The sequence below is a fragment of the Solanum pennellii genome, chromosome 8, assembly GCF_001406875.1.
Source record: "Solanum pennellii chromosome 8, SPENNV200".
In the NCBI taxonomy this organism is placed as follows: domain Eukaryota; kingdom Viridiplantae; phylum Streptophyta; class Magnoliopsida; order Solanales; family Solanaceae; genus Solanum; species Solanum pennellii.
The window spans coordinates 32152954-32169402 of NC_028644.1; the positions used below are offsets into that span (position 1 = coordinate 32152954).

Consider the following 16449-nt stretch of genomic DNA (forward strand, 5'->3'; position numbering starts at 1 on the left):
GCAGGGGCGGGCAGGGCGGGCAGGGGCGGGGAATTTGAAAAAATTTAAATTTTAAAATATAATTTATAAAAAATATAAATATAAATTATATAAAATATAAAATATAAAAAAATTAATATATATTAAATAAACCGGACCGGAACCGGACCGAACCGGACCGGAACCGGAATAAACCGGAATGAACCGGTACCGGTACACCGGTACGGAACTACGGTTCCGTCCCGTTCCGTGTACCGGTTTAGACTATCCCGGCCCGTCCCGTAGGCAACCGAAACGGGACGAACCGGAACGAACCGGAACGGTACCGGAACGGAACCGGTACGTCCCGTTCCGTTGCCCAGTCTTACTATTGATGATAGTACCTACAACTTCAAGAGTAATGTCAGAATCGTGGAAGAGAAGGTAAATGTGCACTTCTATGAATAAATCATAATTGTTGAATGCCTTGAATCGGACCCGTTACAAACAGAAAGGACGGGTATGTTGGGCCCTTAATTATCTGTCAATTCTGTATGTTGGGCCCAAGCCTGTTAGGGCGTAGCTTAGCACTATATATAGACGCTATGACAAACCCTATTCTGTAATTTTGTTCTTGCCTCTCCTTAATAAAACTGCTCTCCCTCTTCCCGTGGACGTAGCCAATTTATTGGTGAACCACGTAAATCTGTTGTCTTGTTTTTCGCGTTTATATTTTCTTGTATTATCTCGAATTCCGCATAACAATAATAATAAATGTATTGACTACATTCATCTACTTTACCTTCTTTGCATTTCACACCTACATTCATGCCAGGATTTGTATGCAGATTTAGAGGTCAGGTTGTTCATTACATAAATTTATGATTGAAAAGAAAGTATTCGAGCGCTAGAATAGGAAAAATAAATGTATATTACTCATATAAATAATATTATGCTCATAAAACCACAATACAAATGTCAGGATCAATGTTTCACATGCTGCCTGTTCTTGGCGGCAGGTGCATTTCCATTTCTATGGAACAAGTCCAGTGTTTCACATGCCACCTCCATGTTCTATTATGATTCAGATTAGCAGTACCTTCTAATTGATCTGCTCTGCTATAATATAAATATATGCTTGAAACCAAAATTTATATTATATAGATGAACCCTTCTTATCTATCTTCAAACACAAATCAAAACTTACAAGATAATAAAATTGCAAGATTACAATTGAAAATAAAATGAAGAAATTTATCTCTTTAGGCTGAGGCGCTGATATCTCGCTCTCTTTAAGGAGATTCAAGCCTACTGCAACAAATGTTTTCATCGGTCCAGTAGTAGTCCTCTTTGACTTGTTCCCTCCAGGATACAACAGCATTCACACAGTATAACTCAACAACTCTGGACAAGAGTTGAGTCCAAAGCTCCACAAAAAAGAACACTTCCCTTCAACTAATAAGAACTCTCTTTTAGACTAACTCTTTCACTTTTTGTTTTCTCTTGTGTTTTATGTGTACCAAACCAAATGAAGACCACCACTATTTATACTATGAGAAGTCTTCCTAGCAATGAATAGGAAGTAATGGAGGTAGTAAATAGTGAAGATAATGACTTTAGGAGTTCCACAGGTTACAAAGGTTACAATAGGAGTTACATATGTTACAAAGAGTAATGGAGGAATTAAGAATCAAATAAAGTGATGGATAACCAATGCTAATAGATGATGTAGAAGTTATCCATTCCAATGTTTATTGGAATGTTTTTATCTCACAATGAATTCAGCCAATAAAGCCAAAAGTAATGGCATTACATGGCTACCAAGTCAAAGATGAATAGCAAAATTAAATTGATAGTTTAAAACACAAATGCCTATCAATAGTCATTCTCATAACTCCAAAATAAAGTAATTTAATATGTTAAATATTACTATTAAAATGCTAATAACCTAACAGAACACGTGTTATTATTTAACAAAACCTTTAAATGTAATTGTTTTCCTTATGTCTCGAGGAGTCGAAAAAAGGATACTGGCATATACCAGTTGCCTTATAACTTGAATCTGAAGAGGAAAGGGGTTGTGCATTAGGCATGCCAATTCTCTTATAGCAAATCTAATTTTACCAGTGTAAACATATGTAAGTGCGTTTTACCAAAGAAAAAACAAATAGATACACAAATTGTCTTTTGTGAAATCTGATAGATTAGCCAAGGGGCCTAAGTGCCAAATTTGGCTCAAATATCCTCCAAAAATCCCATGTACATATGGAAAATATCATCTTCTCAATCTTATTGATCCCTATTCTTTATTCTTGTTGTTTAGCTAAAACAGTGAAATATCAAATATGACGGTGGGATTCATGAGATATTTGAACTCAAAGACTTTGGACTCGCTGTATTTTCAAAACTTTCCCTTCCCAACTCTCGACTACTTATAAATTGATGTGTCATGTACACCTATCGATTCGTTCTTCTGTGTTGTTTTATAGGCAATATTGCGTGACATAATAGTTGGAGCCTCTTTAGTCTGCAAATAAATTTATGTATAGGAGTGTTATGGAGAATCTTGATTGATAGCCACGTTGAAAAGATCATAATGACATACATGAGATGTGTGGAATATCATTGCTTAGAGAATATGTCCTGTATCATTAAAATTTCACTGTTTATCTCATGTATGTTTGTACAGTTAATGAATTGCATCTGTGGAGTTATTTCTTGTTTCTGAAGTTGGTAAACTTCTATGGAGCGTTCAAATTTGTTTGATTTAACCTTGGATTTGATGTTGTTCTATACTTAAATTGTTGCTGAAATGTAACAACAATTACACTACATTGTTTCAATGACAAATAAAATAATCTTGGAGGGAGAAAATAATGGCGCTCAATATGTTTTCTGTGTGTTTAGTAGTTTGCATTGCATTAGATATTTAGACATCAAAGTGAGTACAATATATCATTTTTCTCTCCATTTCTTTTGGCTCCACATTATTCAAGATTTAGATTTCCCTCTTTGATTTCATTTTTATTTAATATTTTATATACTATAAACTGATGAGTCAGTTATTTATTCGACTCATTCAAGTGTGGAACTAGCGAGGGAAAATTATCATTTCGCTCAATCCCAAAAGTTATGCATCATCTTTTTAGTTTTTCTGTCCACTTATGGTGTCTCACAACTTCACACCCTTAGCACCAGCGATTCAGTTAAGGTTCATATCTAATCTCTGATCACGAAATGACGTAGTAACATTTCGAAGAGAATCAACAACCATATCTCCTTTCGGTGATTACAGCATGACCTCTTTCAGTGCCTTCACTGCAGGTGGCAATACAGCTACAACCATAGGTAATAGAGGCCCATATTTGACCCGATTACTTAATAAGTAGTTCTCTGGAGAGATTTAATTGATACATGGCCATTGTAAATCGTGGCTATGCAAGACCGTCATGCCGCCTTACCATCATTTGGACTACTATTATTGCAGCTTTTCCAATATCAATACAATGCACAAGGTCAGTAGTATAAATCATTGGTTATGATCTGTTTCTTTCTACTTCCACTAAACTCGACTCTTTCATCTCTTTTTCCTGTTTTACTTCTCCTTCTTCACACTTTAATTTCCTCTTTTTCTTTGATTTAAGCATTTTCTTATATACTTGCTATATGTAATTGTAGGTACAAGTTAAGTTGGAGAAGAATCCTTTAACTACTTAGAGGTGAAGATATATAAGAGAAGTATTTCAAATGCTCATTTGTATTCCATATAACCAAGGTACGAGAGTCTATTATATTGGTTCAGTTATAGTTTCTTCAAATTCATGGCTGCCATGCCATGCCCATGTTTAAATGTTGTGCCTTTTTGTTAAATTATAACTTTACTAAGTTGCAACAACTAATTTGACTAAATCTTGCTGAGATTTAATTAATAATATGACATGGGAAGTTTCTATTCAAAATTTCATATTGTGACATGTTTAACACGATCGTTCTGTTGAAGTTTCATGATCTTCCTGATTACAATATATTTTTTGCAGAAGGTAATCTACAATAAAGGTTCCAACTTATACAATAGGAGTTGCATGTAGCGAGAAGATTAGGAAGGAAACAATCCACTGTGTTTTAACTTTTAGTTAGCTCATAGCGTCGAAACATGTTTTTCTCACTCAAGGAGTTATTAGTTGCGATGGAACAACTTGAGCATCACAAAGGAGAAGAGGTCCTTTGATCTCACTCTTCTCCCTGAAAGTGTACTTTTCCAACTTTGTCATGTCATATATTGAACATTTAACACATGAATGAGTTTCTTATGTCTACACATATATTCAGTACTAAACGACATATAATTTCTTAATTCACAGAGGAACTATGGTTCTGTTGAAATACCGATAATTTTATGAAGTTATAGCTTGAAAGTAACTTAAGTTTCTGTGAAGTATATATTATCAGGAATTGGTGGAACATGTCTACTTGGGTAAGCCAATGTGTCTTTTAACATAAAACTGCTCTGCTGATTTAAAGCTCTCATACTTCATTCATGAATTGTTTCTAATTAACTGCAACGAGAATCTGAGTCTTACATTTTTTAACGAGAATTTGAGTCTTATAGGAAGATTTAATACTGCACACGCTGCTGCTAGGAACAACATAGTAATTATATTTTGAATTTCATTAGCAAAGTTATAATGGTACTATTTAATTAGCTGAAATCGGATTGTATGCTGTTAGATTTCCACAATAATTTCAGGGCACATATCATGCTGCAATTAAATTTAGAGGACTTGATGTTGATATCAATTTCAATGACAGTGATGATTACCATGATCTAAAGCAGGTGTGGGGGATAAACAACCATTGATTCATTTAAGTATGAAAGCTTTTTTCACGCTTAAAAAATTGAATTTGGTTCATTATTAGTGTCTTGTGACTGGTATGTATATGTCGAGCATCTCAAAGGATGTCAGAGCACTGAATTATCTTAGATAAATTTCAAAATACTGTAGAGCCAAACTGTACAAATGTGCATGATGGGAGGCCCGGAAAGGGCAGTAGCTCAGACAGAAGTGAGATAACACTTATCCCTCCCTATAGCATATGCATATCCTATATGGTCTTTTGTTTTTATCTTGCTACGAATGTTATTTCAATAAAATGTGACTATCATTCCACGGAATAGTAACACAATAAAAAAGATTTTCCCATTCAATGTCATTTGGCAATGATGATGATGAATCCTTCACGGTTGAACAGTATGTCAGGCTTTGTTGTGAAGACATATTGTGAGTTCATTGCTTTATCCTCTCCTCGGGTTCAGTTCAAAATGTACAGAGGTTGTTGATATACTTAAGCCGAACCTATGACAAATTTATTTATCATGTCAAGCTCAAAACAACAAGATGTCTCACTTTGTTATCATTTGAGTTGAATAACTTGTATTATATACAAGAACAAATAACTATCGGAATAACTAATGAAGTTACTACTATAATATAATGTTACGTTAAGAAATTTCAGTAGAGGCTTGTGATATTCTTGCTTCAACTGTATGTTCTTCGGTTCTTTTCCATTTATTGTTGCTTCAGTAAGTAGTAAGCTATATAACAGTGGAATTAATTCTCTGATAAACAAAAGCTTATATACGCCCACAATTTTCTTTTAATTTTACTCCAAAATGAAGCTTATAAGTTGTCTGAAGGTTGTATAATGGAGATAATAACAGAAAATTAGAGAAACTAAGAAAAAGTGATTATTGGAAACACTGCAAAATATAATTGTTGGGCCTGTGTTGAGCACAGATCATACCTATCTTGTATATATATATATATATATATATATATATATGATCCTCCAACAAACGAGTATATTTAATCATTTTTATTTTGACTTTTTTGATTCAATAATAATTTGAATTTTAGTTAAATATCTCCCTTATAGATATATTTGTTTATCGTTATTCGAGTTTTCTATTCTTATCTCATTTTGTTTCTTTCATTCTCTAGTAAAAATACAGTAAAACCTCTATAAATCAATATTCGGTAAATTAATAATCTCTCTAAAGTAATATTTTCCTCCGATCCTAACTTGGACCAATGAAAAAATCACAAATTTCGATAAGATAATAAGATAATAAATTTTCAGAAGACCCCTATGTAAATATATATCCCAAATATCATAAATTAATAATTGTTTGAAAGTACAAATATATCTATGACAATTTAGTGGAATATGATTCTATTGTATTCTATTTTTTCTTAAAATTTTAATTTTAGTTGAAGCTCATCTATAACTTTTCTTATTGCATCCAAAAGCTCCGATGTTGTCTTTTTAAAATGTAACATAAAATTATAAAGAGTTCTTGATGTGATAAGTGCTTCCTTACGCATAACTCGTTCAAAAGGTTTAGTATTATCTTCAACTTCATCATCAACATTTTTTTTTGGTGATGATATCCACAATTTCTTATAAGCTCTGGACCTTTGAACATGTACCACTTTCACCCAGATAATTCAATAGGTTATTGACATCCATTTTATTGTGATAATTGATATCATTAATCATGACCTCAAGTTCAAGAATAACGTTTTCACAAGTGAGTTCATTCAAGTTCTTTGAGATTGCATCCCCCAAACGAATTTCACAACGTCGAAAACAATTTGTTATTGTCTCTTGCTGACATATATTGTCCAAGTAAGAATTGCAAAATCGAAAGCATCAAAAAAGTTAATCTTTGTTGGATTAGTTTGTCCCACTTTATAAGCTTCTAATATCGTACGATAAAACTTATTACTAATACATCTTAAAAGCTCTTATAAATGTCATGTAGGGCGGCAAGAAAAACAATTCAACATTTTATAGCCCTTCAATATTTCTATCATGGGCTGGACATTTATCTACCATAAGCAAAACTCGTCTACCATGTATTTTGTGGTCAAATTAACAAATATATTCATAAAAAACGCACTTGTCACCCATGCTATTTTGTTTGCACAATAGTGAGAATTCAATAGATATGATACATAAATTAGTAAGATACAATGTTTTTGGTGTACTCGTACTTAAAGTATAATATCTTTTTATTAAAAATCTATAAATATGATACATAAATTAGTAAGATACAATAATTTAGATATAATCAAAATAACCTTCATTAAATCTCAAAACATTCCTCAAATTAATAAATATTAACTAATATTTCTATAACATAACAAAAATCATGATCACACCTATATTAATTTATAGAAATTTTATTATACGAAGAAAAACAAGTGAATAGTATAGGCGAAAAAAAGTTGGAAACAATAACTAAAACTATTTTTTTTACAGCTATATTGTAATTTATTCTTTTATTAAATATAGGGATGATAAATTTTATAAAAAAAATGTGAAAAATAAATTTAACCCTCAAAATTAGTTATTGAATCAAAAAAGTAAAACAAATCACATGAGAGAAAAATCAAATGTAATACGGATTTTAAAAAAAAATGAAAAATCAAAAAAATAATTTAAAATTAATTTCTTCAAATCCACTGGAGCAAAAGAGTATATCAAAGTTCATTATATGAGTCAATTTAATCACGAAAGATATATCACTTTAAATTCTAAAGTTAAGAAGTATATCAAACTATTTTCCATTTTCCTTTAAATAAAACAGACCTGAGCGGAGGTTCTGGAATGATCTCACCATTGGTTTAGAACCTGAGTTGAGGGAAAGAATAGGCAAATGTTATAAAAGTTAAGTCCACTACTACCAGAATGAAATAATAGGTAGACAGACACTTGCGTCACGGACTAAGAGTCTCACTGATATCTCGTGCGTGGGACATGACAGTTGGCTGCCAAGGAATAAACTTAAATTTACAGTCTCATTTCTGCTACCGTTGGAACGTCAGGACTGAAAACATGAGTATCAAGTCTTCATTCAAACTAGGCCATTACGCTATTTCTAACAGAATTTACAAAACAGTATTGAAACAAACCTAGGGTTTATCCATTTCTTCAGAACTATGCTTGTTCACAAATGAATCACGAGCACCCTCTGATTCTGAACTATTGGAGCCCATTTGCCGGTTATAGGGGCCTTGATCGAGCTGCTCCTCTGTCTTTAGTCGTGTTTTGAATGGCCTCTCAAAATCTTTTGCAGCCCCAGGATCTATCACTAGCTTACCAAGTTTTTGCTCCTGTATTGATGACACATCAAGGGATTTCATGTCATTTACTAATAATTGGAAAGAAAGTAAAACTCCAAATTGATTGAACTGTCATTGACATCCAGCATGATTTGTGCATATGCACATTCTAATGTTATAAAAGGAGAAATTAATACACATGCTCAACAATTGATCGATAATATGGATATTACATCAAATTGTGGACAGACTATACTCGTTGGCCACGAGAAAATGATCAAAATGGCCCTTTATGTGTGGGTAATGCTTTATCTTGGTTCTTACTATAATTTAGGGAATAGGGACAAATATACCCCGAATTATCAAAAATGGTACGCATATACCCTTCGTTATACTATTGAGACACCAAAAACATAATTTTTTCAAAATTACAATAAAAAATCAAACAAATAAACTAATCTGAAGTAACATGCTATCTCATCCAACAAAAAGAGTAAAGCACAAAAAAGCTGGAAACTTTATCCAAATTGTGAGTATAAATCAGTATATGAACTACACAATTCAATCGTAGATGGTCTGGGTGAGGGAGGCAACAGAGGTTACGGGAGAGAAAGGAGAGCCAATTGGAGAGAAACTCGAAGGAGATTCGGAGTTCATTGGAGTTGTAATTAAGCAGGATCGTCCTTCTGAATTCACTGGTGGTCGGACATGGCAACGAGTCAACTCGATGAACCAAAGTCGAGTGAATGATTAATATTTTGCGAATTGCAAAGTTTCTTTGAGAATATGTGTGGTTAGGGTTTGTTAATTCGGGTCTTAAATGGGTTAGGGTAAAATTGGGTGGGTTTTTAGTTTTTGAGTAAAAAAAAAATTCGAGCAAATTATTGAGATGGTGCCACATGTTCGTCCGTTAGTGTGAAGGATACAAGTGCTCCACTTTTTGGACGGCAAGGACTTTGATGTCTCAATAGTAAACGAAGGGTATATGCATACAATTTTTGATAGTTTGGGGGTATATTTATCCTTTTTTCCCTATATTTTATTTGATTGAAATGGTCCCTAATGTACAACACAAATGTTCATTCTAACTCTTAATATCTTTCACAAATGGTCCTTAATGTATAAAAAATGTGTTCATTTTCGTCTTTTCGTGTGAATTTTTATAGATACACTAGAATGACTAAAATTTCATGGAAATATATATGTAAATTGTAATGAATAATAAAATGTAACAATTACAAAATAAAAATAAAGACTTACGGCAATAAAACATTCATAGAAAACTAAATTAAGAAGTTCAATAGAGAAAAAAAGACAAAAAGAAACAGATTTAAGAAAAAATACAATATAGACATTATTCTTATAAGATTGATGTATGGTATAGATGAAAAAATTAGTAAAAAATTAGTACATAACTCTGTGAGTTCTTATCGACTCCTTTCATATCCTATCAAAAGTCAACAGTCTTCTTCATCTACTTTAGCTATAAAACAAAAATAATAGCCTAATAATCTTGGTAGGGGTTCCATTTAGAATAGAATGAATATCAAAAGATATCTTAAAGTTTTAGTTTAAATATTTGGAGGTTATAAATATGAAAAGAGGAGAGTTATGAATATTAAGAGTATAAAAGGTGAATAAGTAATTAGAAAATAATAATAAATAAATGAAGAGTATGAAAAAGGAAATTAAAGTTAGCAAACCATGTAGAAAGAGCAACTAAAGTTCTTATCACGAAATTAAGCATCAATGAATTTAAATTTGTGAAGTTAAGTCATTCTTTAACAATCAGAGGACATTATCAATGTGTGTCTCCATTTTGCAGATTTGCACCCTTTAAATTATTAAATTTCGTTATATATCATAAAGGATAATACTTTATCCATATAAATTATATTATTAAGGAAAAAGTTAAGAGAAGAGGAAAAGTATAGCAACTTAGGTAGACTTTTTTTAAAAAAATATATATACTTATTATATACATATAGATTATAGATGATAAATATTAACAAATTAGATATTTAATTAGGAATTAATCTTAGGAAGTCTAAAAGTCATTAACATTTTAATTAAATTTATACATCAAATATTTAAATATTTTATAACAATTTAATTTATAGAAGAGGTAAAATCGTAATTCAACTTTCAACTTTTTTTGTTCATGCTGAGTAATATATGATAACATATTTATAAAAGAAGTTAAAATTTATATGTGGACGTAAGTGGCTAACAAAATTCACTATTGATGTCTTCTTTGTTAGCTTCAAAAACATACTCAATAAAATCTAACATTATTTATCCTACGTTCTCTAACAAAACTTTACTATTTTCTCTTTTCTAAAATATTATTCTACTTGCCTAGTATTCATTTCTGTTTTCCCTAAAAGTTACAAAAGGGATCCAAACAAAAAAAGATTCATGTCTGATCTTTTCTATGTGTACATGCACATTTTAGAGCTAACAAAGAAGACAACAATGGTGGACATTGTTAACCATATGGGATCAGCAGGTAAATTTAAGACTTTCTTTTTAATAATAATAAATTTGTTAGGTTTAGGGTAAAAACAAAAAAGAACACCTTTTGTTATCACTTCAATCCGGTGAAATATATTGAGGACCAAATTGAACATTTTTGTTATACATTTAGGACTATATCAATAAAGTGAAATATATTAAGGATCAAGATAAAGCATTACCCATACATTAAGGACCATTTTGATCATTTTCTCCGCTGGCATTTGTGGTCTTTCATTGGGTGATGTTAACAAACTCAGGTTAAATACGAGTCTTGAATTGAGAGATGGGAAGAAGGTAAGATTTTGGGAGGATGCATGGTTGGGACATGGACCTCTGAGAGACCGATTCCCTAACAAGAAGTTGAAACTATTGCAGTATGCAGGAATAATGGGTATCAGAATCTGAAATTCGGAACAATGGCAGAACTGTGAATTGACAATCTGACCACTTTTATGGATGTTGGAAAAAGTAAAACGGGAAGGTGAAAAGCGTGAATTATCCCAGGAGGAAATAGCTCAGGGACAATTTTAGTGAAGAGAGAATATAACCAGTTCAGGAGAAGAAGCCAACAAGAAATAGAATGCAAATAACCTTGCCCATCAGTTTGGAAAAAGAAAAAGCACCGACAAAGCTCTTAATGTACAGCCCTACATGATGCACACTTGACACAACATGAATTGTCAAGAAAAGGTTCTACATATGCAACATATGTTGTAGGTGCTGTAAGGATATGGAAGACACAACCCACTAGTTCCTCCATTGAAAAGAAGCAAGAGAAATCTGGAACATGTTCTTAAGCCTAAGGAGTATTAACCTTATCCAAAGAAAAGGGTATTAAGCTGAACCAACTGACGACAAAAAGAGAATTCCAGAAGCAAGGCTGTTTGTATTTTTATGATGTAAATAGAGTATCTTGTTAATGCTAATTTGTAAAAAGTTCTGATTAACTATACCCAAACCAAGAACGAAAAAGTATTTCAACTACGCCTTAGTCCCAAACAAAAAATGAACGAAGGGGAGGGAGGTTACCAATGTAAAAGATCAGTATCCTAAGGTGAACTACAACTTTACTATCTTTGCTTGGGAATCTCCCAGACTTGCTGATCTTTTAAAAGATTCAGAGACGGTGACTCTCAATGAACAAGCCGAGGATCAGAATACATAGTATTGACAGAACGACGGAAAATTCATTGTAAGGGGTCATTTGGTACGCGAACTAAATTATCCTGGGATAATAGTCCTGCACTAATTTATCCCACCTGGGAGATGGGACAAAATAATCCCAAATTGAATGGGATAAGATGAGGTATTCGAGGATTAAGTGTGGGATAAAATTTATCCTGCATTTGGTTTATGGTATAAATTTATCCAGCAAGTGGGACAAAATAATCATAAGTTGGATGGGATACAACATACCCAGTGAAATATCACAAAGTAGGGTCCGAGGAGGGTACTATGTATGCAGGCAGGCCTTACCACTACCTCTCCAAGGTAGAGAGGTTTTTTGAGAAACCCCCGACTCAAGCAAATCAAAGCAGCAACTAAAAGAAAAATAGCAGTACAAATAAATATGACAACTAATTGCAATGCGGAACATATATGATATAAGCAAGGAAATGTAACAAAAACAACAATAACAAGGTGTGATCACCTAAACACATGAATAGGTGATATCAGATACAAAAGGTCAAAGACTACATGAATAGGCTAACACTACGACTGCACGGTGCTTTATACTAGCATCAAGCCAAATACATGAACTGCTTAGTAATAAGACAACTCCCGACTGTATTAACCTTCTACCTTTATTTTCGACCTGCATACCCTCATATCTAAGATTATGTCCTCGGTAAGCTGAAGATGTTCCATATCATGTCTAATCACCTCTCCTCAATGCTTCTTCGACCTACCTCTGCCTCTTATCGACCCCACTATGGCATACCTCTCACACATCCTCATTGGGGCATTCACACATGCTCAAACTATCTTAGTCTCATTTCCATCATCTTGTCTACCAAGAAGGCCACACCTACTTTGTCCCAAATATCCTCATTCCTAACTCTATCCCTCCTAGTATACATCCTCACTTGCACCATTTGCATCTTCTGAACCTGGCCAGCAGTTTATCCCATACAACAAAGTCAGTCTAACCACCACCCTAGAACATACCTTTAAATTTTGGTGGTACCTTCTTGTCACACAAGATGTCGGATGAAAGCCTCCAACTTTATCCATGTGAATGTCGCACTCATATGTGTGACATCATTGTTGATCTCCCATTTCCACATATCAAAGATCCCAAATACTTACTTTCCCTCTCGAGAACAAATTGTGCATCAAGTCTCACTTCCACACCTTCTTCATGTGTCACATCACTAAATTTACACTCTCTATACTTTGTTTTGGTCCTCCTCAACCGGAACCCTACCCTTTAGACTCCAGAGTCAGTCTCCACACATCCAGCCTATTGTTAACTCCACCCTGAGTCTCTTCGATCAAAAAATGTCATCCACAAAATCATACACCATGTCACCTCACCTAATGTGTAGTACGCATTAAGGGAATCCGCTACAATGACAACTGCACCTAATGTGTAATTGACTCTAATTAAGTGATGAGCTTGTCCTTTTTTAAAAAAAGAAAATGATTTGCTTACAAAATCTCAATTTTAGTACAAGCATTAAAGCAACTTCAGTAGATATCAAATTAGTACCCAGTAATAGTGCTTCAACTATAGTTGTCTTGCCATATTATTTATCTTCAAAATTATATGTTCGAAGTAAATATGGAGTACATATTTGGAACTATTTTCCTATTTGGTAACAAGGCATATATCATCAAGCAGAAATTGTAAATAATTTAATTTTTGAATCACTCTTTTGAAACAGGTTATATTGGTAACTTTGAACATATCACATGATCATCAGATCTTCCAACTCTTTGTTACTATTGGTTAGACATTCTAACTATTTGTTACTTGATTAATACTCAATAGCTATTGCCAACATATGTTCTCACTCCTCATTAAAAGTACAGAAGAAGTCTTGTGAAACTCATTCAGTGGAAGCAGCACCAACCTTGTTTAGCAACCTCCTGCTTTTGTTAAGGATCTCCTAGAAGCAGATCAGGTAGGTGTCACCACCACGAGATGTCTCGTGAGATGTGCTCACGCTCCAGCAAAATAACTCTTTTTGTAACTACTCATCACAAGCTACAACAAATACTACTAGTGATAGGAATGTTTGTAATGCTAACAATAGCATAGCTACTGCTACAAACAATATGCACTCCAATATGGTAGCTACTGCCTCCCTTGTAAATCTTGTTTGAAGTTAATATAATCTTCATAACCCCCCCAAAAAAGGGTACTGTATGATCACATTGCAATTTTTTAAACCACGAGTCCATTACAATATTATCTAACTTAACTAAATTGATTAGTTTTTGCAGGTTCAGATAATATCCATTGTTGTGCCTGTGTATAAATAATTGACACGACTATTACACGATATTATTGACGTGCAACGACATTTATAGAAACTAGTTAGGACTCACAATTCAATTAGTGTTCCTAGACAGTCATTTTCTTAAACATTTTTTTACTGCTAGTGGTTTCAAATTCTTTTGTGCTCTCTATTTATGCACAAGTATATCAACCTATACGAAATTCACACTTACGGAAAACCAGTACCCCTCAAAGCACTATGAACGACCATATTGAAATAGAAAAAATTACATGACGCAAAAGTGGGGTGTTCCGTTGCTTCTACAACTATGTATAACAACGATGTCTAGGGAAATTTCACCAAATGTGCAGGCAACTCTGCAACTAACATCTCTTTCCATTTAATTGAGATGGGAAGTTCTGTCCTGTGAATTCTTTTCCTTTCTTCCTGCAAGCTTAGAATATAGCATCTAGATGTCCATTATTTTTCACAATACATAAAGCAGCTTATCGCTTAAAATAAAAGGAAAACAAAGTCTGCATCATTTAAACTTCCCCTAGAATTTTAACGCAAGAAACCTGGAGAATCTTGCAGTTAAGCTACAAATCAGATTACATTTGCATGAATGTAATTGATATTACAATCTGACAAATGATAATGCAACAGTGTAATGGCATATGCTGTTATAAAAATGTATTGAACACAATTATAAAACCAGGAAGTCTAAGGTGATATTGGTGGTAACCGGCCTGTAGATGTAAGATTTTAACAACTGTGAGAATTATGTCGTCCATTTGCTTTTCTTTACCACGTCTATAAGCTAATATTAGGGGTTATGATTGCTTACACTTTGGAGTGCCTCAAGCTTTCTCTGCAGGGCTTCATGTTCTGCCTGAATACGGAATGGAACACCGTGCTTCTGATAAACATTAGTTTGTGCCAGATCCTCGTCAATTTCACTTGCAGTAGTTGCAAAAGGATGATTTGCAGGAATCCACCTGATAGTGTCAGGATCCACATCAGGAGGCACTGAATCACCTTCTCTAAGAAACAATGTTGGTCTCTTCCACTGATATGCACGTGATCTCCGCTTCTGATGGACCGCTTGTTGCTCCTTGGTAAGAGTTACTGGTGCCAAACGGTACACTTGCCCACACATCTCTACAGTTGAATTGCTCTTGCTGACTTTCACTAATGGATTATTGAATGGGTCGTCATATTTAAGAGGATTTGATCTGAATTTCAAGACAAATCAATAAGGAAAAGCACACATTGCAGCATTTAAAAACTATGCAAGCACTGAATTTCGAAAAAATATCATCTCAGCAGCATATGATCATATGACTAGAATCTACATCCTGAAAAGTAACAGCAGAAGAAGTACATCATAAACAAGCAATTCAAAAGGTTAATGATCCATACATGCCTCTTCTATCCGATCTTAATTGCCCACGCCTAACAAGATCAGCTACAGACCCAGGGCGGTTGGGTTTTGACCTTTTTGCAACATAACTCCTCAGTATAATAACCAACAAGGTGACCATGGTAGACAGTGCAATTGCTAAACTAACACCAGAATGTTTCTTTACCTGCAATTAAAACACATGTATTAAAAGAAAAGGCCAAAATGAAGAAAGCAGGACCTTCCCTTCCCTTTGACCAATGGGTCCTCTGCCGAACTTGGACTCCATCTTTGAAACCACAGGTCTCTAAATAAAAGTGAATACAATGTCTAAGCTGCTTTTAATGGTGAATTTAATCAATAAATACATTGCACTGGATCTGAACATCAAATCGGAATTATTGAGAACCCAGATGGAACATGAAAAAATTGCACCATGAAGAAAGAAATAGTTGGTATGTCGAGAAATAGTAGGAAAAAAGAAACATAATATCACGTACCATAAGATAGCAAGAAGAACAAAAAAAAGTGATATGAATATAGTCATGTTGAGCCATTTACCAGGAGGGAAGGGGGAGGTAGAGATTTGACGCTCTCTTGTAATTTGGTAACAGCGTGTTGAAGTAGAACAGGTAAATTGGGCTTGTTGGACTTGATAACCATAATTTGGTGCGGAAGATTCTTCGAATTCTTGGCATCACCGTTAGCAACTATGTTAAGCTTCTTGAAGGTCCTCTTCCTAGTACTATTATACCTCCAGAATGCCTCAAGTGGTACCGGAACTGAGACTGTATGAAGTTGTAGACTCCACATAGAAGCTCCCATTTTTTCTTCTATCTCAAATACTTCTCAAAACTAGGGTTTCCCTCATATCCACACCTACAATTGCTTCATCTTTACCTGATGATAAATTTCATAAATCCCTCTATCTCAAATTTAACTAGCCATATGAGAATTATTCTCTTTTTTTCTTTTATATATATATATATATATATATATA

General features: G+C 33.7%; 1 protein-coding gene and 1 long non-coding RNA gene across 5 annotated transcripts; one reads left to right on the plus strand and one right to left on the minus strand.

Moving 5' to 3' along the window:
• The first annotated feature begins 340 nt into the window (after nt 1–340).
• Nucleotides 341–4311, plus strand: LOC114078248. The gene is made up of 4 exons (XR_003579740.1): nt 341–402; nt 3283–3473; nt 3637–3733; nt 3996–4311. It is a non-coding gene; the product is annotated as an uncharacterized LOC114078248 (long non-coding RNA).
• A 3189-nt stretch (nt 4312–7500) lies between these two features.
• Nucleotides 7501–16413, minus strand: LOC107029010 (protein MULTIPLE CHLOROPLAST DIVISION SITE 1). Of its 4 annotated transcripts, XR_003580111.1 has the most exons (6): nt 16011–16413; nt 15470–15636; nt 14895–15282; nt 7935–8135; nt 7760–7849; nt 7522–7653 (listed from the first exon to the last, which is right to left on the minus strand). XR_003580111.1 is itself a non-coding variant. In XM_015230291.2 (5 exons), the coding sequence occupies exons 1-4, from the start codon at nt 16272–16274 to the stop codon at nt 7935–7937; spliced, it is 1020 nt and encodes a 339-aa protein (XP_015085777.1). In that variant the 5' UTR covers nt 16275–16413; the 3' UTR covers nt 7522–7849. The 4 variants fall into 4 exon arrangements, 2 of the variants coding, with proteins under 2 accessions (XP_015085777.1, XP_015085776.1); XR_001457915.2 differs by having other exon boundaries at nt 7501–7653; nt 7760–8135; XM_015230291.2 differs by having other exon boundaries at nt 7522–7849.
• Nucleotides 16414–16449: the final 36 nt, after the last annotated feature.

Excerpts from the sequence above, each read along its gene's own strand:
- LOC107029010 (XM_015230291.2), bottom strand. The coding sequence starts at position 16,274 with ATGGGAGCTTCTATGTGGAGTCTACAACTTCATACAGTCTCAGTTCCG. Across the intron at positions 15,637-16,010 it reads TACCTCCCCCTTCCCTCCTG|GTAAAGAAACATTCTGGTGT; the intron begins GTAAATGGCTCA and ends TTTTAATTGCAG. Across the intron at positions 15,283-15,469 it reads AGATCGGATAGAAGAGGCAT|ATCAAATCCTCTTAAATATG; the intron begins GTATGGATCATT and ends CTTGAAATTCAG.